Source organism: Phyllostomus discolor, chromosome 12, assembly GCF_004126475.2.
Source record: "Phyllostomus discolor isolate MPI-MPIP mPhyDis1 chromosome 12, mPhyDis1.pri.v3, whole genome shotgun sequence".
In the NCBI taxonomy this organism is placed as follows: Eukaryota; Metazoa; Chordata; class Mammalia; order Chiroptera; family Phyllostomidae; genus Phyllostomus; species Phyllostomus discolor.
In genome coordinates this window covers 24,577,287-24,600,091 of record NC_040914.2, presented here as the reverse complement: position 1 = coordinate 24,600,091, position 22,805 = coordinate 24,577,287, and the positions used below count along the sequence as shown (strand labels likewise).

Sequence of the window (22,805 nt, the reverse complement as noted above, 5' to 3'; positions counted from 1 at the left end):
TATAGTTTCCTAAAATCTCCTCCCTTTGTATTGTTTTTCAATTAATCTCACTGATACACTGAGAAAATTATAATAATGATGAGTAAAAGGGAAATCAACTTTTTTCAGACTGCATACCTGTTTTTCTCACTCCAGACCCCACATGATAAAAAGACCAAGTAAAATATTGCACAGCTTTTCCTCTGAAAAACAGTTTTCTTCATAGCTCAAATTATTTCAAGTCAAACTGATTAAGATGTTTGCATTTTATACTGAATGCACTATTGACCTTAATATTCCAATATGTTTTTTTATTTCATTAGGAATGTTTTTTTTTTTTTACTGACAGATACACATCTCCTAAAAATTATCTTGCTTTCTGATTTACAACTACATGGGACACATTGCAAAGGCCTCCTGCTTTTAACCATTGGATAATAATGCAAATGAATAACATTTATTGTCTGTGTTCATTTTCCATATTGTATGAGCTGATATTTAGAATTTTGGCATGGATCTCTGAGGTTAGAATATAAGTGAGTCATTTGTTAGTATCTTGTTTTCTATATCAAAATGGGGAAGGAGATTTCCATAATGTCCTAGTTTTGGTGCTTGCAAAGTATGACAACTTGGGGCAATTTCTCTGTTCCTAAAGTTTGGAACATCCACTGGGGACTCCCTGGTTAGGAACTTTGATAAGCAGTGCGTGGACGTTATGTTTTTGAAGTAGAATTCACATGATTAGCTATCCATCCATGCAATGTTGCCACACTTCCTAGAGTTCGTCCAAAGGGAGGAGAGATGGTGCTTGCCCCTTCTGGGCCCCTGACCTGACCTCTGACCCCATGTTCCAAGGCCTTGAGTCCCAGTCCCCCGTCTCCTCTGGCCCCTCCCTACATCCCACACAGGAGATGTTTTTCCGTGTTGAAGGCCAGACTAGACCCTTCTGGGGATTTGCCTCCTTACCAACTGTTCATTTCAAGTCTCTCTCTCTGTCCCCACACACACAGCAATATTTATCGGTACCACACAAATATATGTAGATAAAGATGATGATATATAATTTAGTATTCATGTAAAAGTGGATATATGTGTAACTATATATACACACGCATTTTATAAAATATTTCATAATATTATCTATAAAATGTACATATACAAGGTATGGGCCAAAGTAGGATTAAAGTTGCACAAAAAATAATGCAAGAATTAATACATATAACAATTATAGAAGAATTATAACACAGTAAATAATTCTGTGTTTCATGAATTCACAACTGTAAGCCTACTTTTGCCCCACTCTGTATTTACTTGTATATTGATATTAAATGTATATATCTACAAATATTCATCCACATGCACATATATCTAATCTGGTAATTATATCTCCCGTGGTAGTTTTGTCATCATATAAAATGAATTAATAAAACAATGAACAGATGAAAATTTCCAGGTAATGATTAAACAGCAGACCCCAGAGAGTAGGGTGAAGGAGATGCTGCCCCAGACTTTCACCCCTTTGTGCGCCTGCCACTCAGGAGCCCATGTCACCACCCTTCCTCCATGGACCAGGGCCCCCACAGGTGGAAAATGCGGGATCTCTCAGCTACACAGAACTAAGTTTCTGGGTCTTTAGTCTCACACTCAACACAGAACGCACAGCTCTAAATTGTTCCTGAACTGAGACCATTTTTTCACTGATCCTGAGCTCTTGGGCACAGGTCACTCTTGTTATGGCAGCTGGGAGCCAGAGCTGGATTCAGATGTCCCAGTGACACTGACATCAAGGGGAGGGGAGAGCCTGGGGGGACACCAGAGTCCAGGAGATTGCTGCCTGACCATGCTGACCTCTGTCTCCACATTTTGCAACCTCCCAACCCCAAGACTACACAGTGGAGACCTGGTCCACATGTTCATGGCTGGATTGGTCCTGGTGGTCCTCAGGGTGCTGCTGTTTCAGGCTTGGGACAGCGAGAGAATGGCTCAGGCTGCAGCCAGTACATGAACACAGAGGGGACAGGGCACCGTTCAGAGTGGGGGGAGGCGTGGAGCCCATCTGATGACCCAGGAGGTGATGAGGGACAGCTGGACCACAGGTGAAAAAACTCTCTGCTGATGTGTCCAGGGAAGCAGAGGTGGCACATGAGGTTTGGGGACAGAAAATGTGAGCTGTGTTGCTGTGGAGACGCCTCCTCCTTCCCAATGTGGGGCTGTCCCTCCTCATCCTCACTGACTCCTCTTGACTATCCTGTTCTCACCACTATGACATGAGGCTGGTTTGGGTTCACATGTACACACCCCTTCATGCTGGATCCCACTCATATAAACAAATCTAGTGTCTTCATAACCCAGGAGGGTTTTTTAAGCCATAAAAACAAAGTACTGACACCAGCAACAGAGTGAATGAACATCAACATTCTGCAGCTAAGTGACAGAAGCCAGAGAGAAAAAATCACGTTTTCTGTGACTGCGTTTGTATAAAGTGTCCAGGAGGAGGAAACTCACAGAGACAGAAGTCAAGTGGGCTTGTCGAGCTGACAAGGAGAGAAAGAGGAGAGATAAATCACTTTGTGAGTATTTGGGGGTTGGGTTATACAATATTGTTATTAAAAACAGATGAAATTATGGTTTAGACATTGTGTATTGACTACATTCCAGTAAATTCTATATTTTAAAATGCTAACTTCTATGTTACAGGAACTCTTGTCATTAAAAACAAATGTAACTAAATTACCAGGGCTCCTGTGGTTCATTTTTACCTTAGAAGTGGCCCCATGTCTCCAGGCAGTCTCATGGGAGGCAGGACTCACACCGGGCCCCAGATGCCCTTAGTGCCTAGTGCTCGGGCTCAGCCTCTAGTGGGATTTCCACCCTCACTCTTGAGTGTGGTGAGTCCAGGATCCAGGACAAGCAGCGTTCTTTCTGTCTCCTCTCAATCTGGGCTCATGTACTGTCAACTAAGGATGCCCTGTAGCTTCTGATGCCTGCTGAGGGCTTAAGGGATTCCCTTTCGGCTTCTGAGTAGCCCTTCCTTCCACAAGTCTCTCAAGCCCATCTCTTAATCAGACCCAGAAATGACACAGATGGAGCCTCTCCATGAGTCAGGCTCTGCTGATTCTCACAACACCCGTGAGAGCTGAGCTTCCACCCTTGTCTGCAGTGAGGGAAAAGGGAAAGAGGAAGGGACTGGCTCAGAATAGATTGTCAATAATGTTTTCCCTTGTCTTAGATTAAAACCTGTGAATTGTCTGTCACTGGTGTTTTTGCCCAGCACATAAAGACAGAGTGACAAGTGTCAGAAGCAGGGTTACCCCTCACAGAGAAGGGCAGTGAGGAGGCAGACATGCTCAGGGGTCTGGATGGGAGGGATGGAGAGGTCTCCTGCTCACAGAGATGAGGAAGTCAGAGAGAGGAAGTGAGAGGGAGAGACCAAACCACACACCCAGCCAGGACAGTGGGTGGCTCTTGCAGTGGGTCAGGTGACTGTGTTGTAATCCTATCCCCATCCCTGCGTCCCTCAGTGGGTGGTCAATCTGGAGACAACCCCATTGGCTCCCCAGGCCAGCCAGGCAGAGTACACACATGCCCTCAGCTCTCCCCTCCACAGGATGAACACACCCAGCTCTGACCCTGCAACCTTCCTTCTGTCACCCAGTTCCCCTCCACAGTCATACTCACATGAAGGCCCAGGAAATCGTGGGGGTGTGACCCCATCAGCCTCCTCTCTGGCCTCACTGTGGACCCTCACTCCCAGCTGAGGGGTTTCACTCCCATGCACCTGAACTTACCTGTCATGGACCCTCCCTGCACAAAGTCTTTCCACAGATCTCCACCTCACTCCAGCCCACCCAAGCAGCCCCACCTAATGCTCTATGTTGTTGGCATGAGGCTGAGATAACCTCTCCATCCCAAGCAGAGACAACTGGTCCCTAAAAAGCAGACCCTTCCCAGCGCCCACCTCCCCTCCCCAGCCTCACACACCTAGGTCATGGCCACACTGGGCTTGTCATGGGCACCCCCGGAGCCCATTGAAACAGAGCACACTCTCTGCACAACTCCTAGATTGAGAAAATGACATAGAAATGTTCCTGCTCTTCTCACTCAGCTTCAAACATACTTGTGCTATGGGATTTGTGTTGGGTTGCATGATTAATTGTCATAAACCACAGAGAGTACTGATGAGCTCATTACCTTGGTGTTAGATTAGGGCTGGAGTTTTATCACAGTTCATCATCCATTTCTTACTCTTACAGCCAATTCCCACAGAATGTCATCTTCTCAAAGTAGCAACTACTCATACATTCCTTTACTGAAAAGTGTTCCATTACCTCAAAGATCAAACCCAGGAGTCCTTGCAGGGAGCAGAAGCCCTGTGTGACCAGGGCCCAGCACAGCCTGGTGACTCACAGCTCCTAGAATAATCACCCTCTTCCTGGTTGAGGGTCCTCTCAACCCCCTGTGCTGACCCCTAGTGTGTCCTGGTCTCTTCCTCATCTGCAGGTCCCCACATTCTGTGATGGCCATCAGTATGAAGTCTCTGTGCTCCATTCTTCTTGTTCTCTGAAACTTACCAAAACGACACCCACATCATCCATTGCCTACATATTTGTACCGTCTGATGTCACTAACCAGCACTGCATGTGTCAAGGGGAGGGATCGGTCACCTTCCCCAAGGAAATTTGTGGCTGGACTGGGCACCTGCTCAGGAAACATCAGTTGGATGCAGGGATGGAGAATGGACAGAGAAACTTTCCATTTACCTTCTCAGAAAAAGGAAGTGAATTGCCCAAGCTTAGGGGGGTTCCAAAAAAGGCAGAGTCACAACTAAAACAGGAACTGGGCAGTTCCTGAGTCCTGCCCAGCATCCTCTGCTCTCATTTTTTGGGACAGGTGTCACCTTCTGGTCTTGGGCATCACATGAGGAGGAGGCAGTATGTATGGGGTCTGCTGACACTTGGATCTGGTCTGAAAGGTCCCAGAACCTGCTGTCTCCTTGACCACCCTTCAGGGAAGGTGGTTTGGCTAAGGAGAAAACTGTGACTGTTCAGTTCATACAGAACCCTGACCTTGTCAACCTCGTGTGTCCATTTGTCCTGCAGGACCCTGTGGACATTGTCCATCACCTGCACCACTGCAGACCCTGGGAAACACGTCATGACACTTGCCTTCATTGCTATTCTCTGTCTCGGTGAGTTTGGGGAAAAAAAGACCCTCCAAGGGATGGGTCTCCTTGTCTCCCAAGTACAGGACCCAGGAGGCTCCATGGAAACAGAAATTGTTAGGAGAGAGATATTGGCTCAGCCCCAACTCTGACCCCAGCACTCAGGGCTCCAGACCAAGCCTGGAGATTCCATGTGTGGGTCTCACAGGGACTCTCTTCCAGGGCTGGGTCGGGGCCCATGGGACCAGGTCCAGGCAGGTGAGTCCTCCCCCAGACATCTTGCTTTAGTACAAAGATGTCCCTGGGCAGCAGGGGGACACACAGTGGGTCTGGGCTGATGGTGACCAGTGTGGGAGGAGCCTTGGAGTGACAGATGGGGAAACTGAGGGAACAAGGACACCCCTGACCCTGTAGGTCTTATTGTTTTCCAGCAGTTCTACCCAAACCCTCCACCTGGGCTGACCCAGGCCCCGGGGTCAGAGAGGGGAGCCCTGTGACCATCTGATGTCAGGGGTCTCTGAAGGCAAATGCCTATATTCTGTATAGAGACAGGGGCTCTCAGCCCTTGGAATGGAGGATCCCACAGGCTTTCAGCAACAAGACTGGCTTCCTCATTCAGTCCATGAGCTCACAGCACACAGGTCTGTACCAGGGTACATACAGCATTGGGAGCATGCTGTCTGAGAGGAGTGAGCCCCTGCTCCTGGTGGTGACAGGTAAGGGGGAACCTGGGTCTCCTCTGTAGTGTGGGCTCCTCTCAGAGGATGAAGGGAACAGAGTGAGACTTTAGAGGGGCCACATCCCTCACAGCCCATACCTGGGGAAGGTGGGGTGATGATCCCCTTTAACTCAGATCCTCCTTCTCTCTCAGGAGTATACAGCGCACCCTCCCTCTCAGCCCAGCAAGGTCCTGTGATGAACTCCAGAGGGAACGTGTCCCTCTTGTACAGCTCACAGCTCACATGGGACACTTTCCACCTGCTGAAGGAGGGAGGAGCTGAGCCTCCCCAACACAGGAAATCAGAATTGAAGTACTATGCTGGGAGGTGGTGGTGGGTGGCCATCTTCTCTGTGAGCTCTGTGAGCTCCTCCCATGGGGGTACCTACAGATGCTATGGTTCCTCCAGCTCCTACCCCAATGTGTGGTCACAGCCCAGTGACCCTCTGCACCTCAAGGTCACAGGTGAGGTGACCCACACTTGCTTCAGTTCTTTCCTGTGTCCCAAATATCTAATCTAACCCAGTGCCTGGTAAAGCCCTGGGGGATGCGAGGCTCAGTGACAGGGGTTTATTGGGGACAGAACCACAGAAAGCAGACTTAGGGAGGGACAAGTAAGAGCTCTCCCTGCAGTCCTAGTGGGCAGTGTGTGTGTGTGTGTGTGTGTCCTTGGTGACAATGACCTTCTCCCCAGGTATGTAGAGGGAACACTCCCACTCAGCCCAGCCAGGCCCCCTGCTGCTGCCTGGAGACAACCTGACTCTCCAGTGTCACTCAGAGCCTGGCTTTGACAGATTCACTCTGACCAAGGAAAGGGGCCAACAGCCCTCCAGATTTTCCATGGGCAGTACAACCCCAACTTTCCCCTGGGCCCTGTGAACCTCACCCATGGGGGCTGCTACAGGTGCTACAGTGGACACAACCTCTCTTATGTGTGGTCAACCTCCAGTACCCCCCTGGAAATCCTGATCGCAGGTGAGGAACCCTGCCTCTCCCCGTGTCCTGACTGTCTGCTGAGGGCTCAGGCCCAGCATCACCTTAGTGGTGATGGGGTCCTGGTTCAGGTCCTGGAGCAGAGGCAGAGAGGACTGAGTTTTCAGGGAGGAGGGAGAATGGCGAGTGAAGGACATGGAGATAAAAGATGCCACTCAGAAGGACTGAGAGAAGCTGAGAGGGGTCACTTTCCTGGGGAGGGACATGGTCACTCAACTCAGTGCCAAGGGTATGGGAGAGGGGTGACTCTACACATCACAGCCCTCCTCTCCTCAGGAATGGACAGGAAACCCTCCCTCTCAGCCCAGCCAGGGCCCTCAGTGTCCTGGGGAGCAAGCGTGACCCTGCAGTGTCGATCTGAGGAAAGGGCTGACAGCTTCCACCTGCACAGGGAGGGGTCCCTGGATCCTCCCCAGCAGCTTCATCTGCAGGACACAGCTGCCCCCTCTCAGGCCAACTTCACCATAAGCCCTGTGACCTGGGGCCATAATGGGACTTACAGGTGCTACAGCTCAAACAGCTCCCCCCTTCCAGCTGTCACAGCCCAGTGACCCCCTGGAGCTCCTGGTCTCAGGTGAGGGGCTCCCACCCCATGTCCATTGAGGGAGTAGACTCTGTCCCAGGACAGCTCTGGGCTGGGATGGGAAGGAGGGTGAAACAGTGAGGTCATCAATAGGGGGAATCCCACCCCATAAACAGATCAAGAAAACAGGGAGTCCCCCTCCCTCTCCATGCCTCACCCCACCTGAGGGTCCATCCAGTGCTGGTGTGTGCAGGGAGGAGACTGAAGTATGTGAAGAACAACATTTGTGGAACATCTATTGGACTATAGGAGGCATGAAGGCTCAGGCACACCCACAGCCTCCCCTGGTTCCTGTGTCATGCAGCAGCTGGGGTCTTCAGACCTGCCCCCACACAGACAAACTTTATGTCTTTTGGGTAGCAGAGTCCCCTTAGCCTAGAGGAGACACAGACTCCACCAGGCTTCTGCTACTTCTCACTTTATACTTCAGCATATCAAATAGTTCCAGGAGGCCTTGTTTCCTAAAGTCCTGGAGAAAAAGGTGGAGATTACGAGGGGGCCTCATGTCTCAAGCAGCAGGAAGGTCACTGGGTGCCATGCGATCAGCAGGGAGGAAATGATGAAGGGGAAGATGCCCAGCTCAGGAGGGAAGAATAGAGCAGGAACCACTCCTGCCTCTGTCCCCGGTGGTGCTGATTCTAGGCCCCTGAGTAGTTCTGGCACCTGTGGAATCAGGCCCACAAGGGAGACAGAGTCAAGGGGTCTCTCGTTTATATGGGTCAGGAGAAGTGTGGGTACACTTGGAGTCTAAGCTGAAGTGGAGTGGGCTCAATCCCCTTCAAGTGAATCCCAGTGACAAAATCCCACCTGTATCTGGGACTTGCTTCTCCCATCTATCAGAGCAGAATCCAATCCAGGATTTGAAAAAGATCAATCAGTTTACAACTTAGGTACCAGTGAATCCCAGTAGGAGAAAGAACATGAATCCACTCTGAGCTTGTCCTGTCTCCATAGGGGACTACTGTCATTACGTGGGTGTGGGAGGACAGCAGTGTTTCTGCTCCTTTTCCACAAACATCAGGTGGTCAACCGGGTCAGATCATCCTCCAAAACACCTCCCATTAGAACTCCTGTCTGTGCCCCCTTACCCCTCCCAGAGTTTCCAGGGACTTTCCTGATTTCATTTGTCAACGTAGCAGAGCCTGTCTTACATCACTACATAGCTGTATTTTCATCCAAGTGTTTATCTAAATATTTTATTCTGTCATGTATCTTTTCTGCTTGTTTCTTATCAGTCTCACTATCCAGGATACAAATCAATAAATGCTTAGGTCTGGTAAGTGTGGTATCCTTAATCACAGAAAGGTTGCACGGTGTATTGTATATATTCCATCATTTATTTTCTAAAGAAGTGATTGATAGAGAAACAAAAGTGATGTGAAAATATATAATCCTAAATTGGAGACACAAAGCAGGAGCTGAGGTGGAGGAATGAAAACGTAGAACCAACACTTTACTCCCCCATGTTCCTGACCTGAAGAAAAACTAAGGCCCCAAATGTCACCTTGGCATGTTAATTACATGCAGACAAGAGGCCAAAGATGCTCATCTCAAGGGAGGCCATGGGCATGGCTATTGACAGGGACTCACTGGAGATGAGAGAAGAGAGGACTGAGGTATTCCCACACCTCCTCTCCCACACCCTATATGTCATTGATTTACAGAAGCAGCTAACACCCTGGGACCGTCACACAGTGAGCCAGACTCCCAGAGTAGTGGGTAAGGCCTAAGTCCCAGTTATAGGGCTCAGGGCAGAGGGTCAATCCAGTCAATGCAACTGAGGTGCATTGGACAGACATCCAGGGGTCCTGGGGTGACTTATCATTACTGTGACCTCTGTGACCCCTGTGACCCCTTTGTCCTCTATGTCTAGGCTCAAACACCCAAGACTACACAGTGGAGAACCTCATCATATTGGGTGTGTCTGGCTTGATCCTCATGGTCCTCGGGGTGCTGCTATGTGAAGCTTGGCACAGTCAAAGAAGACCCCACGATGCAGCCAGCAGCTGAACACAGGGAACAACAAATCCACCAGTCAGCAAGGTGGAGCCTGCAGAAGAGTCTGGTGATCCCAAGAATCTCTGGAGGGAACTATGGGCACCTGTGGAAAGAGTCTGCTGAGAAGGTGGAGGGTGTGGGTGTGGTTCCCATGCAGGGAGAGGCGGGGCTGCTGCTGCAGAGGCTTCTCCACAGTTAGACTGTGGGCGTCTCACCTCACTGCACTGCTGACCTTCCTTGATTGGTCCCTCTGTTCTCAACCCCGTGACCTGGGACTCAGCCCACATCACAGGTTCAGATTCACTCCTGGGCTCACCTTCCATCTCTGGTCCACTTTCATGTAGGGCATTTTTCTTGTTTTTATTGTCCACATTCACTCATTTTGCATCTCGTTTGGTCAGATTGGTCACACACAAAATCTTTTTCAAACACCTGAACAAATGGATAATCATCAAAAATAGTTTGGGCAGGGCAGTGGTGTGGTTCAGTGGATTTGTGGCATTTGCCTAATTCCTGGGTGTAAACGCTCCTTGAGGGCGGGGAGAGCCACCACCACCCTCTCCCCAGTGCCTGAGTCTTTCTCCTCCTCCAGAAACCTCACTGAGTCCCAGCTGTGCACCCTTCATGGCCAGTGGGTTGCAGTGACCTTCAGGGATTACTTCGCCTGGACCTACTCAGGGCAGTCTCTGGGGGCTCAAGGAGCCCTGGGGGAAGGCCTGCCCAGAGGGGCCCCAACCCGCCCACAAGCCTGAGTGGTCTCGGGATGTCTCACCGGAACCCGTAGCCAGTGCAACGACACCCCTGCTGGCAACCAGGATCCTGGCGGAACTTCGAGGTGGGCAACGGGGGTCCGGGGCAGATGCTGCGCTATGCTCCCCTCCCCGCCCTCTTGGTCCCAGTGCTCCTGCACCAGGTCTGGGTCCTAGGCCCGCACCACTGCCGCCAAGAGCCACCAGGCTTCTTTCCTAGGCTGCCCCAAAGCTCCTTCTAGTCCTCATCCCTCACACTGTACTGCGAACACACACTGCTCAGTGCCCTGTGCAGGCGACATGCCTGGCTGCGAGTACAAGTTCGCGGGCTGCGGCAGGTGCCCGCCACCGCCGGATGCACAGGGGCCAGAAGTGTTTCCCCTTTCCTCCCTGCTGCAAGTGCTTCACCTGCAGCGACTCAGTATCCAAATTAGCGCGCCACCACTCAGCGTCCCCTGTAACTCCCCCTGCAGCCCGGAGCCCAGCCAGCACCTGGCCCAGCAGCCTGGAGGGAGTCCCGGGAACAGCCCAACTCTCAACTTGAACCCTGGCTGCTGCCAGCGCCCCATGCAGCTCCCCGGAGGAGCTCGCCTGGTCCAGAGCACCAGCAACAGGCCTGTTGTCCCGACCGCCTTCCAGCGATCCCCTGAGGACCCTAAGATGCCTCTGTCCCCTCAAGAGTGCAAGGAAGAGGTCTGAGACTGGACGGCAGTCAGCTGGACCTTGGCGATGGCCATCATGCATGGGACCTGGGGACCATGTCTGTAAAACCATGGGCTGTTAATTTAAAGAAAAACAAACATGAAAGAGGAGGGAGAGGGGAGAAGGGAGGGGAAGAGGACGGGGAGGGGAGGAGGAGGGAGATTACCAATAACTGCCCAGATACACTGAAAGATGAGGACCAGACCTACAACCTGAGATCCTGCCACAAGAGGAGGCAGGAAGCACAAAGCCAGTCCATCCACACAAAGTCCCAGAAGCCCCAGAACACAGGCAGGACCAACAGAAACCATCTCTGCCCTGAGGGCAGCTGGTCAAGCTTGCAGGAGGTGACTACAATGTCAGATACAAAAAGAGAACACAGCACTCCAAAGTACACGAAGAATCACAATGTCTGCCATCACCAACGATCATAATAACATCCCAATAACTGAACTCAAAGACATGGAGAACAGCAGTGTAGTCAGTAGATAATACAAAAGAAGCTCAATGAAGTATAAGACAAAAATAGAAATGCAATTGAATAAAGTCAGGAAAACCTTACGTGAACCAAATAGCAAATTCAACAAGGAGGCAGAAATCCTAAAATAAATCCCATAACTTCTGGGGCTGAAAAATTAAGTGAATGACATGAACAATGGCACAGAGGGCATCAACCAAAGGGAAGCAAAACAAGAGGCCAATATTCTGGTGGAATATAGATGTAGAATGTCTCAACAAATATTAGCATGACAAATTCAAGAGCATGTTTAAAGTTATATATACCATGATCAAATGGGATTTAACACAGGGCCCTGAATATTGGCAAAAAAATATTTCAACATATGCAAATTAATCAATGTTTTCAGTACAATAATAAATAAATGACATGAAACATAAGCTTCTTTGAACAGATGCAGAGAAGGTGTTGGAGAAAATACACCATTCTTTCATAATAGACTTTTCATAATAAACACTGTTGATGAATTGGGAATGGAAGGAAAACAGCTCAGCAAAATACAGGTCATGTGTGGAAGTCCACAGTTCACATCGGACTCAACACTGAAAAGCTAAGAGTTTCTCTTCTGAGATCAGTGACAGAACAAGGAAGCCCACTCTCCCCACTCCTGTGCAACTCACACTAACCGTCCTAGGCAGAGCCGTCAGACAAGGAAAGAATGAAAGGGATCCGAAATGGAAAGAAAGAAATAAAAATATCTGCAGGTGATACAATCTTATAAATAAAAAATACTAAAGCTTCCACCAAAAAAATGTGGTTAGAACTAATAAAAAGAATACAGTAAAGTTGCAGCATACAAAATGACAATACAGGAATCAGTTGCATTTCTACACACAAATCATGAAAGTTGAGAAAAAGAAAGAAAGATAGTGATTGCATTTGCAATAGCATCAATAAAAATAGACTATGACCGAGGAGGTGAAAGATGTGGACATTGAAAACTCTAAGACTTTGGTAAGATAAACTGAAGACACAAGTAAATGGAAATATACCCCTATTCACAATTTAGAACCATTCATTAAAATATCTGTACTGCCCAGTCTCCAAACTGAATGCAATCCCTACCAAAATGTCACATACTCTTTTCATAAAAATGGAGAAGGAAATGATTAAATGCATACAAAACCACAAAAACTCACAGTAGCTAAGTCAATCTAAAAAAAGAAATAAGAAAAAAGCTGAAAACTTCACACTGTCTGTTATCAAAGTATACAGAGCTATAGTAATTAAAGGAGCATGGTAATTGCAAAAAAAAAAATGCATGCAGACCAATGGAACAGAATTAAAACTCTGGAGATAAACCCATGCATTAATGAAAAATGCCAGAGTAAAAGCATTTGGCAAAATCCAACAAAACTCTGGGATCTTCAGAACTTTAAGGGGACTTCCTCCATCTGATAAAGGGGCAGGTACAAAGCCTACACTGAACATCACAGCTAAGGGGGGAACTGAATGCAGGTGGAAAACAGAGGAGGTGGCTGGAGACAAGGACCTGAAGCTCAAGAATAGAGCCTTGTGTGAGGAGGGCCCTAGGTCTTGAGAGGCACTTGTCTTCCTGCATGAAGCCTCCCCCTGTGGCCATTAGAGGGCACATGAAAGTCCCCACAGAGCCTGTCCTTTTCATGATGAGACACATCCTAGAACTGTCTGTGGAACAGAGACAATATTCACCCAAATGGGGGTCTTTCCCTCCTGAAAAACCAGGTGAGTCCAGGAGAGATTGTGTACCCAATGGCCCAGCAGGGGGTCTTCAAGGCCCTTCAGTTGAGAGTCCTCACACCTGCCTTCCCTGGGGCTCCTTACTGGAGAAACTGCTGTCTCTCAAATGCAAGACTCCAGGTGATAGACATGCGTGGGGACAGCAGGGAACTGGGAGTTTGAACCATCAGTTCCAGCTAAGAGGGTCACAGGTTGGCATGTGGAATGTGGACAAGTCACGTTTCCTTTCTTAGGCAGAGTTTCTGCCTCTGCTTAACCAATGAGGTAAGTATTACTCCACAGAGTAGCTGTGAAGCTCACATGAGACAATGCATGGGTTACAGAATACAGACATGATTACTTTGCAATTATTAACCATTTGCAACTTTTGGGACTGGACCCTCTCAAGATCACTGAGCAAGGAGAATTTTCCCTGTTATTGTGGGTCCTTAAAAGGCTAAACTTCCCTGGAAATATACAAAACATAAGTGTTTTATGACTCAAGGCCAAGGGGGGACCCTGATAGCACCCATGTCTCAGAGGCAGTGATATCTGCTTGTTGGGGTGGGGAGCCTTGGAGCCCTCAGTGAGTGAGTGAGACCCGGTCTTCCTCATCTCTAAAATGTTCAATTACTGTTCTCTGGAGCTGTTACTAAATGCCATGCTCACTTATTTCCTTCTGACACCATAGATATGACATTGACCCTCCTCATTCTAGTCCCTAGTAATGGACATCCCTACTTCTGGTCTCACCAGGCTGCATTTTGGAAATTTTCTCAATATTGTACTCCACTGTAATAATTGGAACTTCAGCTGGGTTTCATTCTTCATGGGAAAAATTGTTTTTTTAAAGACATATATTTTATATATTTATTTTTATAATGGGAGAAGGAAGTGAGAAAGAGAGGGTGAGAAACATCAGTGTGTTTTTGCTTCTCTTGTGCCCCCTACTGGGGACCTGGACCAAAAACCAGGCATGTGTCCTGACTGGAAATCAAACCAGTGACCCTTTGGTTCACAGACCAGCTCTCAATCCACTGAACAACAGCAGTCAGGGAGGAAGAATTGTTTTAATGTGTCCATTCAATTGGGTATTTCCTCTCTCAGATTTCTAACTCATTATATTCTTCTATAAAACAGTTTTGGATCAAAATTTGAATCCTCCCTTTCCTTTTCAGATATTTACAGGTGATCATCTTAAATTACTGTCATATTTCCCACTGGCTCTCTTTCATTGTCTGGGACAGTCCCCAGTATCAGTAGACAGTGTCCACAGCACTATCTGTCATCATTAGGATTTCTCCACTGTTCACTCTTGTAGGAGTCTCTCCCCTCACACACCTGGTCTCCCACAGATTCTTCAGGGCTGCCCTTGATTCAGGGTGGCCAGGGGCTGTGGCCCCTGCCCCATGCAGTCCACTCCCTGAGTCTCAGAACCTGCTCAGCATTCTGCTCACCAGGGCTAGTCCAATGGGAGCCTCACATGCACACATGGGACAGACACCCACAGTTGACATACTGGACTCAGTCTGTTTCAGGACACACAGGAGAGACAGCTCACTGCTGACCATGAACTTGGGTGAGTGGGCCGAGACATCCCAGAGTCCACACAAAAATACGGGGCAAGGACCACACTTCCAACCTTTACCTTCATCCTTATCCCCTTCCTGTGAGGTCCTGGAGTCCCTTTCCTTTTTCTCAGGGGGAGGGAATCATGTCTCTATGACCTGTGGACACTCTGCAGCAGGACAGTCACTCAGTTTCAGTCTCTGTTCTCCACTGTGGTTCCCTCTCCATTTTGGAGAACTTTCATTTCTCTTTCCCACATGTGTGTGTTCCTACATACTTTAGAGCTTTTGTGAGTAGCTGTGCTTGGTATTCAGAATAGAAAAAGTCTGAAGAGGATGAAACAGTCCTGCCCTTGACCCTAGACACCTTGGTCCTCTCATGTTCCAGCACAATCACATCTTCATCTGGTCTGGAAATGGAAGTTTCTCCCCCATGAACCAGCACCACGGACCCACAGCCCCACTGAGAACTGGGAATTGGGACAAGATGGTTCAGATGAGAAAACTGAGGCAAACACAGGATGTTACCACACAGATCACTCAGGCATTTGGTGATGGGTATTCCAATAAATATTTATTAAGAGTAAAAATCAGAGCCTAGTCCAAATTAATGTCCCCTGAAGCTTGAAGGGAGGACCACAGCATCAGGAGGAGGCTTGAACCTCAGTGCCCCTTGAAACAAGGGGCACTGAGGGGATAGAGATCACTCAGAAGCTTGTCCCCAGGAAGGTGGGGTGGATGCTGTTGCTAAGAAAACATGAGAAGTCAGTGAGGGTGGTTGGGATAGAAAGAAAACCACACTCTGGGCCAGGGAAAGGGGCATGTATCCTTCCCTCACTTCCCTGTGTCTGTCCTTTGTGCTCATTGTCACACTGACACTCACCTGAACTGCACAGTGAGAACACTGTGTCTCTGCTGAGCTGAGCTCTTCAGGCACAAGGACCCCCATCTTCCTGCAGCATCTGCAGGGCCTGGGTGCTCACTGTCCATGGGGAGGACCCACAGAGAGGGGCTGATTGTTGGGCAGAGAAGAAATGGGATCCCATGGGGGAGTCTCTGACCTAGAAGGTCAGGCCCTGGGTCACCTCACCTTCAAGAAGTATCTCAGGAGGCTCCAGGTTTAATTCTTCCTGCATCAAGAGAATGAGAGCCAGGCTCCTGGGGAGACACTCTTCCCTTCCTCAGGGTCTGGTGACGTAACAACCCCGTGATAGGGACAGACAACCTCCCACTGGCCACACCCTGTGAGTCTGTCTACACTGAACACACTGTGGTCTCTTCTGCACAGCTGGGTCAGAGAGGAGACACCATGCACCCCAGCCTCACAGCCCTGCTCTGCCTCAGTGAGATGTGAGGGAGGATGAGAAGCCCTGCTCTGTCAGGACCCTAGGACTTAGGGGGCTCCCGGAGACCAGGGTTCTGCTGGGGATTCAGGGCACATCTCTCACAGGGACTCTCTTACAAGGCTGAGTGTGGGCCTGAGGACCCCAGTGCAAGCAGGTGAGTCTGTCCCCAGGGCTCCCAGGGGCCTCTCCACATAAATGACAAGGTGTTTCCCCATTAGGCAGCTGGGGATGGAGAACAGAATTTCTGGGTTAATGGATGGGGGATGTCTGGGAAGATTGGGGCTAAGATCTGGGCACTGGAGCTGACTCAGGCTGTAATTCGTTCCAGTGACCCTCCCCAAGCCCACCCTCTGGGCTGAGCCAGGCCCTCTGGCCCTGTTGCAGAGATCTGTGACTATCTGGTGTCAGGGGACACTGGGGGCTCGTGAGTTCTGTCTGGATAAAGAGGGAAACCCACAACCCTGGGGCAGACAGAAGCCACTACATCCAGCAGACAAGATCAAGTTCTCCATCACACTCAAGACAGAGTATGATGCAGGGAAATATCACTGCTCCTATCTCTACCCCACTGGCTGGTCAGAGCACAGTGACTCCGTGGAGCTGCTGCTAAAAGGTGAGGGAAAACGAGGGGTCCCAGCCTGATGATCCATCCTCAGGGAGGGGGATGCTCTAGGGTGTCCCTCCCTTGCAGCCCAGCCCTGGGGAACAAGAGGGAGGTGTGAGCCCCATTGAACATGCTGCCTCCTTCTCTCCTAGGGTCCTACAGCAAACCCATCCTCTCAGCCCTGCCCAGCCCTGTTGTGACCTCAGGAGGGAACGTGACCCTCCAGTGTGGCTCTGGACTAGGATTTGACAGGTTCATTCTGACTAAGGAAGGAGAAGACACGTTCTCCTGGGCCCTGGACTCACAGTAACATCCCAGTGGGCAGGTCCAGGCCCTGTTCGGTGTGGGCCCCATGATACCCAGCCACAGGTGGACATTCAGGTGCTATGACTGTTACAGAAACAGACCTCAGGTGTGGTCACAGCCCAGTGATGTCCTGGAGCTCCTGGTCTCAGGTGAGGAAGTCCTATCTTGGTCTCAACCATGGATAGAGGCACCAGACAGGTGACTGGGGTCTTTGCAGTGAAGGGAACCCCATATGAGAGGTGGGGTGAGGGGAGCCCAGGGGCTTCGGGGTCAGAGGCACAGAGAGAGAGAGACAGTGGGGCCTGGGGCCAGGCCAGGAGGAGGGTTCATGGGAGGAGCAGCCCTGTCACTCCTGTCTGGTCCCTGCAGGTGGCTCAGGGAAGCCCTCCCTCCTGACCCAGGAGGGCCCCATTGTGGCCTCTGGAGAGAGCCTGACTCTCCAGTGTCTCTCTGACCTCAGCTATGACAGATTCGTTCTGTCCAAGGAGGGGGAACAGGACCTCCCATGGAGCACTGTCCTGAATCCACAGGCTGGTCCCTCTCAGGCCAACTTCCCCCTGGGCACTGTGAGCAGATTCCATGGGGGCCAATACAGGTGCTATAGTGGACACAGCCTGTCCTCTGAGTGGTCGGCCCCCAGTGACCCCCTGGACATCCTGGTGGCAGGTGAGGAGCCAGCAGGTTCATTCAGGGACCCAAAGTCTGCTCAGGCCCTGCTGGTGGTCTCAGGTGGTGATGGCCAGGAGAAGGGGTGAGGAGTACCCAGGGAGGGAAGGAGACACAGAGACAGGGAACAGGAGGGAAAGGGGAGATGCAGAGAAAACAAAGACAGACAGAGAGGAGGGTTCTCCAAAAGGGTCCTAGTGACTCTTAGGACAGTACCAAGTGGCAGCAGCCCCTCACTTGATCCCCTCTCTCTAGGATGGCTCCCTGACAGACCCTTCCTCTCAATGCAGCCAGGACCCATGGTGGCCACAGGAGAGAACGTGACCATGATGTGTCAGTCACAGAGCCTGAGGGACACTTTCCTTCTGACCAAGGAGGAGGCAGCTGATCCCCCCCTGTGTCTCAGATCACAGTCCCGAGCTCAGCAGCACCAGGCAGAGTTCTCCCTGGGTCCTGTGACCTCAGCCCATGGGGGGACCTACAGGTGCTACAGCACAAACCTCAGCACCTCTGCCTACCTGCTATCACATCCCAGTGAGCCCCTGGAGCTCCTGATCTCAGGTGAAGCCCCTGACACTGTCCTTTCTGGACTCCCACTGGGCCCTATCCCTTGGAGATTCAAGGATAGAAATAAATGAGTGCAGGAGTCTTCACAGAGAAGGTCCAGCCCCTGAGAGGTGGAAACAGCCAGGGCCTTCCACCCCTGAGCCCCCTGTTCTGAATCTCAGCAGAGAGAAAGAGCAGGAGGGTGGAGTGAGATGTGTGAGAAGTGAGGAGAAAGATGATTAGACTGAGCAGAGAGGACAGATCCCCTCCCCCACTCACCTCCTGCATCTTCATCTCAGAGTCTGAGCCCCTGGGGTCCAGGCCCCCACTGGACCCTCTCCCAAAGAAAACCCCTTCCCCTCCCCTGAGTGTCCAGCTCTGTAGACCCCTGAGCTCAAGTGGATCCTCCAGCACTCAGTGCTCACCTGAGAATGAGAAGGGGCTGTGCCAGGCTCAGGAAGAGCTGGGGGCTCCCACCCACACTGAGGGTCTCCTGTCTGCTCCATGGTTCTGGGGGCCCTTGTCTGTTCTTTTTGTTTTCTGAGAACTTTTGGGCAGTGTGTCAGTATACAGAGTAACAGTGTAATTTACATTATATGGAGTCAACCTTCAAATGTATGTAATGCTATTCCTATTTTCATAGGGAAGTCTGAATTCAGACATTTGCTGCAGAGAATCACATTTTGTTACTATTAAGTCTTTGTGTTACACATTATTTTAAATGAAGTTTTAGTGAACTTCAGAAGCACCTTGATAGATATTTGTAAAACTGAGTAAATTTATACCAACTTTCAGAACTGCACATCTAATAATGTAATTTGTGTGTAAGGTCTTTGATTCTTTTTTACAGTCTAAATAGTAGTAAGTACCCATAGGAAAGCTATTGGTTTGGGCATATTTATTTCCTGACCAGTACAGCTTCCTAAAACCCTCTCTCTTTGGACTGTTTTTCAAATAATCTCACTGGTACACTGAGAAAATTATAATAACCACAAGTCAAAGGTCATTTCACGTATTGCACACTGTATACCTATTTTTCTCACTCCAGATTCCTCATAATAAAAAGACCAAGTAAAACATTCCACAGCTTTACCTGTGAAAAAGAGTTTTATTCATAGCCCAAATTATTTCAAGGCAAACTCATTAAGATGTCTGCATTTTATATCAAATACACTATTGACTTTTATGTTTCAATGTGTTTTTCTGTTTCATTAGTGTTGTTAGGGATGTTTTTTTAACTGACATATACTGATCTCCTAAAAATTATCTTTTCTGTCTGATTTATAACCACTTGAGTCACAATTATAGAAGTTTCTTAGTTTTAACCACTTGGATATTAGTGCAAATGAATAACATTTCTTCTCCATGTGCATTTTCTGAATTGTATGAGCTGATATTTGGAATTTTTGTGTACATCTTTGGAATTAGGACAAGACAATAATTTTGTTACATTTTGTTTTCTATATCAAGTGGGGAAGCAGATTCCCATAATTTCCTACTTTTGGTGCTCACAAAATAGTACAACTTGGGACAACTTTTCTGTTCCTTAAAGTTTGAAAACCGCAACTGCAGGCTTCCTTTTTTAGCAGCATTGACAAGCAATGAGTGGAGATTGTGTTTTGGGGTAAAAATCACATGATTAGCTCTCCATCCAAGAAATCTTGCCATACTGCCTAGAGTTTGTCCAAAAGAAGAAAATGGTGCCTGCCCCTTCTGGCCCCTGACCTGACCTCTGACCCCATGTTCCAAGGCCCCGAGTCCGAGCTCCCCTTCTCCTCTGCCCCCTCCCTACATCCCACAGAGAAGACTTCATTCCCCGTGGAAGACCAGACTAGACCCTACAGGGGATCTGCCTCCTTATCACCTGTTCATTTCATGTCCCTCTGTCCTCACACACACAACAATAATTATTGGTACCACACAAATATATGTAGATTCAGATGATGATATATAAGTTAGTATTTATGTAAGAGTGGATATATGTGTAACTATATATACAGATTCATTTTATATGACATTTTATAGTATACTCTATAAAATGTACACAGAGAGAGTGAGGGAAAAGTAGGACTAAAGCTGTTTGCACAAAAAATAATGCAACAATTAATACTAAAAACACAATAAATAACTCTGTATTTCATGAATTCGCAACTGTAAACCTACTCTTATCCCACCCAATATTTACTCTAAAATAGATATTAAATTTATGTGTCTACACTACATCTACAAGTTTTCATCCATATGCCCATATATCTAACCTGGTAATTATATCTCCTGTGGTAGTTTTGTCATCATATAAAATGAACTAATGAAACGATAAACACTGAAAATGTCCAGGTGATGATTAAACAGCAGACCCCAGAGAGTGGGGTGAAGGAGACGCTGCCCCAGACTTTCACCCCCTTGTATGCCTGCCACTCAGGAGCCCCCAACACTACCCCTCCTCCATGGACCTGGGCCCCCACATGTGGAAAATGCGGGATCTCTCAGCTCCAGGGTAGTAAGCTTCTGGGTCTTTAGTCTCAGACTGAACACAGAACTCACAACAGCTCCACATTGTTCCTGAACTGAGACCATTTTTTCCCTAATCCTGAGTTCTTGGGCAGAGCTCACTCTTGTCATGCTGCCACAGAGCCAGACCTGGAGTCAGACATCCCAGAGATGCTGACATCCATGAGAGGAAGGACCATGAGGGAGATATTAGAGTCCTGGGGGTTTGGGGCTGCCTGACCATGGTGACCTTTGTATCCCCATTGTGCAGGCTCTCAAACCACAGTGGAGAACCTGATCCACTTGGGCATGGCTGGGTTGGTCCTGGTGGTCCTCAGGATACTGCTGCTTCAGGCTCAAGACAGCCAGAGGAGGACCCATGCTGTAGCCAGAATGTGAACACAGAGGGGACAGGGCACCGTTCAGAGAGGAAAGAGCCATGGAGTCCATCTGATGACCCAGGAGGTGCTGAAGAACAGTCTGACCACAGTTGGGGAAACTGCTGATTTGTCCAGGAGAGGAGACAGGGCAGACGAGGTTTGGAAATAGGAAATGTGAGCCGTGTTCCTGTGGAGACGCCTCCTCCATTCCACTGTGGGGCTGTCCCTCCTCATCCTCACTGACTCCCCCTGACTGTCCTTCTGTTCTTACTACTGTGACCTGAGGGGCTGCCCCACATGGCTGGTTTGGGTTCATATCTACATGCCCCTTTTTTTATATGAGTGACATGCGGGATGCCACTCATATAAACAAAATCTTGTGTCTTCTTAACCCAGGATGGTTTTTTAAGCCATAAAATGAAAGTACCAACACCTGTCCCCTGGTGGGTGAATATCAACATCCTGCAGCTAAGTGACAGAACCCAGAGAGAAAAGATCACGTTTTTTGTGACTGTGTTTGTATGAAGCATCCAGGAGGAGGAAACCCACAGAGACAGGAGTCAGGTGGGCTTGTCTGGGGCTGATGAGGAGGAGAGATGGGAGACAGACAGCTTCATGTAATTTGGGTGTGGGGTTACACAAATTTGTTACTAAAACTAGATAAAATCTGTGGTCCAGACATTGTGTATTTACTACATTCCAGTGAAATGTATAGTTTGAAATGCTCAATTCTATGTTACAGAAACTTACTAAAAAGATATGTAAGTCGCCATGGTTCCCTGTGGATCCTTTTTGCCTTACAAGTGGCCTCATATCCCCAGGCAATCTCATGAAAGATGGGACTCTCACTAGTTCCAAGATGCCCTCAGTGCCCAGTGCTCAGCCCCTGGTGAGATTCCCACCCTCACTCCTGAGTGTGGTTGAGTCCAGGATCCAGAATGAGCAGCCTCCTTCCTGTCTCTCCTCAGTCTGGGCCATTCAATCAAGGATGCCCTGTAGCTTCTGATGTCCCCTGAAGGCTTGGGGGATACATGTGTGGCTTCCGAGTAGCCCTTGCCCCCAAACTCTCTCATGCCCTCCTCTTAATCAAGCCCAGAAATGAAGAAATGACACAGATGGAGCCTTTTCATGTCTCAGGCTCTGCTGATCCTCATAACACCCATGAAAGCTGAGCTTCCACCTTTGCCTAGAGTGAGGGAAGAGGGAAAAGGGAAAGGGGAAGGGACTGGCTCAGAACAGACTGTCAATAATGTTTCCCCTTGTCTTAGATGAAAACCTGTGAATTGTCTGCAACTACTGCTTCTGTCCAGCACATGGAGACAAAATGACCAGTGTCAGATGCAGGGTTGCTCCTCAAAGAGCAGGGCAGTGAGGAGGCAGATATGCTCAGGGGCCTGGATGGGAGAGATGGAGAGAAGCTCTCCTGTTCACAGAGATGAGGAAGTCAGAGAGAGGAAGTGAGAGGAAGAAAGAAAATCACACACTTGGCAAGGAAGGTGTTTGACTCTCACTGTGGGTCACATGACAGTACTATAATCCTCTCCCCATGCTTCCTGCCCCACACTGGGATGGTCAACCCAGGGAAAGCCCCATAAGCTGTCCAGGCCCAAGCAGAGTACAGACAAACCCTCAGCTCTTCCCTCTCTTTCCCCCACACAATGAACATGCTCACAGCTCTCTTTCTGCAATCCAACCCCCCTCCACAGTCACACTCAGGTGAAGACCCAGGACATCATGGGCATGTGACCCCATCAGCCTCCTCTCTGGTGTACCCTCATTGCCAGCTGAGGAGTTTACTCCA

At 49.0% G+C, this 22,805-nt stretch overlaps 1 protein-coding gene and 1 pseudogene across 2 annotated transcripts in view; both read left to right on the top strand.

The window, feature by feature from the left end:
- LOC114510929 (leukocyte immunoglobulin-like receptor subfamily A member 6) overlaps nt 1–22,805 on the top strand; it is a 37,680-nt gene that overhangs the window by 3,069 nt on the left and 11,806 nt on the right. The window contains exons 1-3 of one of the 2 annotated variants that reach the window (XM_036012657.1): nt 16,935–17,071; nt 17,292–17,588; nt 17,844–18,149. The exons of the other annotated variant lie outside the window; for it this stretch is intronic. Coding sequence (XP_035868550.1) covers nt 16,969–17,071; nt 17,292–17,588; nt 17,844–18,149 — 706 coding nt within the window. The 5' untranslated portion in view covers nt 16,935–16,968. Of the gene's footprint in view, nt 1–16,934; nt 17,072–17,291; nt 17,589–17,843; nt 18,150–22,805 lie in introns of those variants that run through there. 2 annotated transcript variants of the gene reach the window in all.
- On the top strand, nt 5,799–9,466 carry LOC114510676 (annotated as a pseudogene).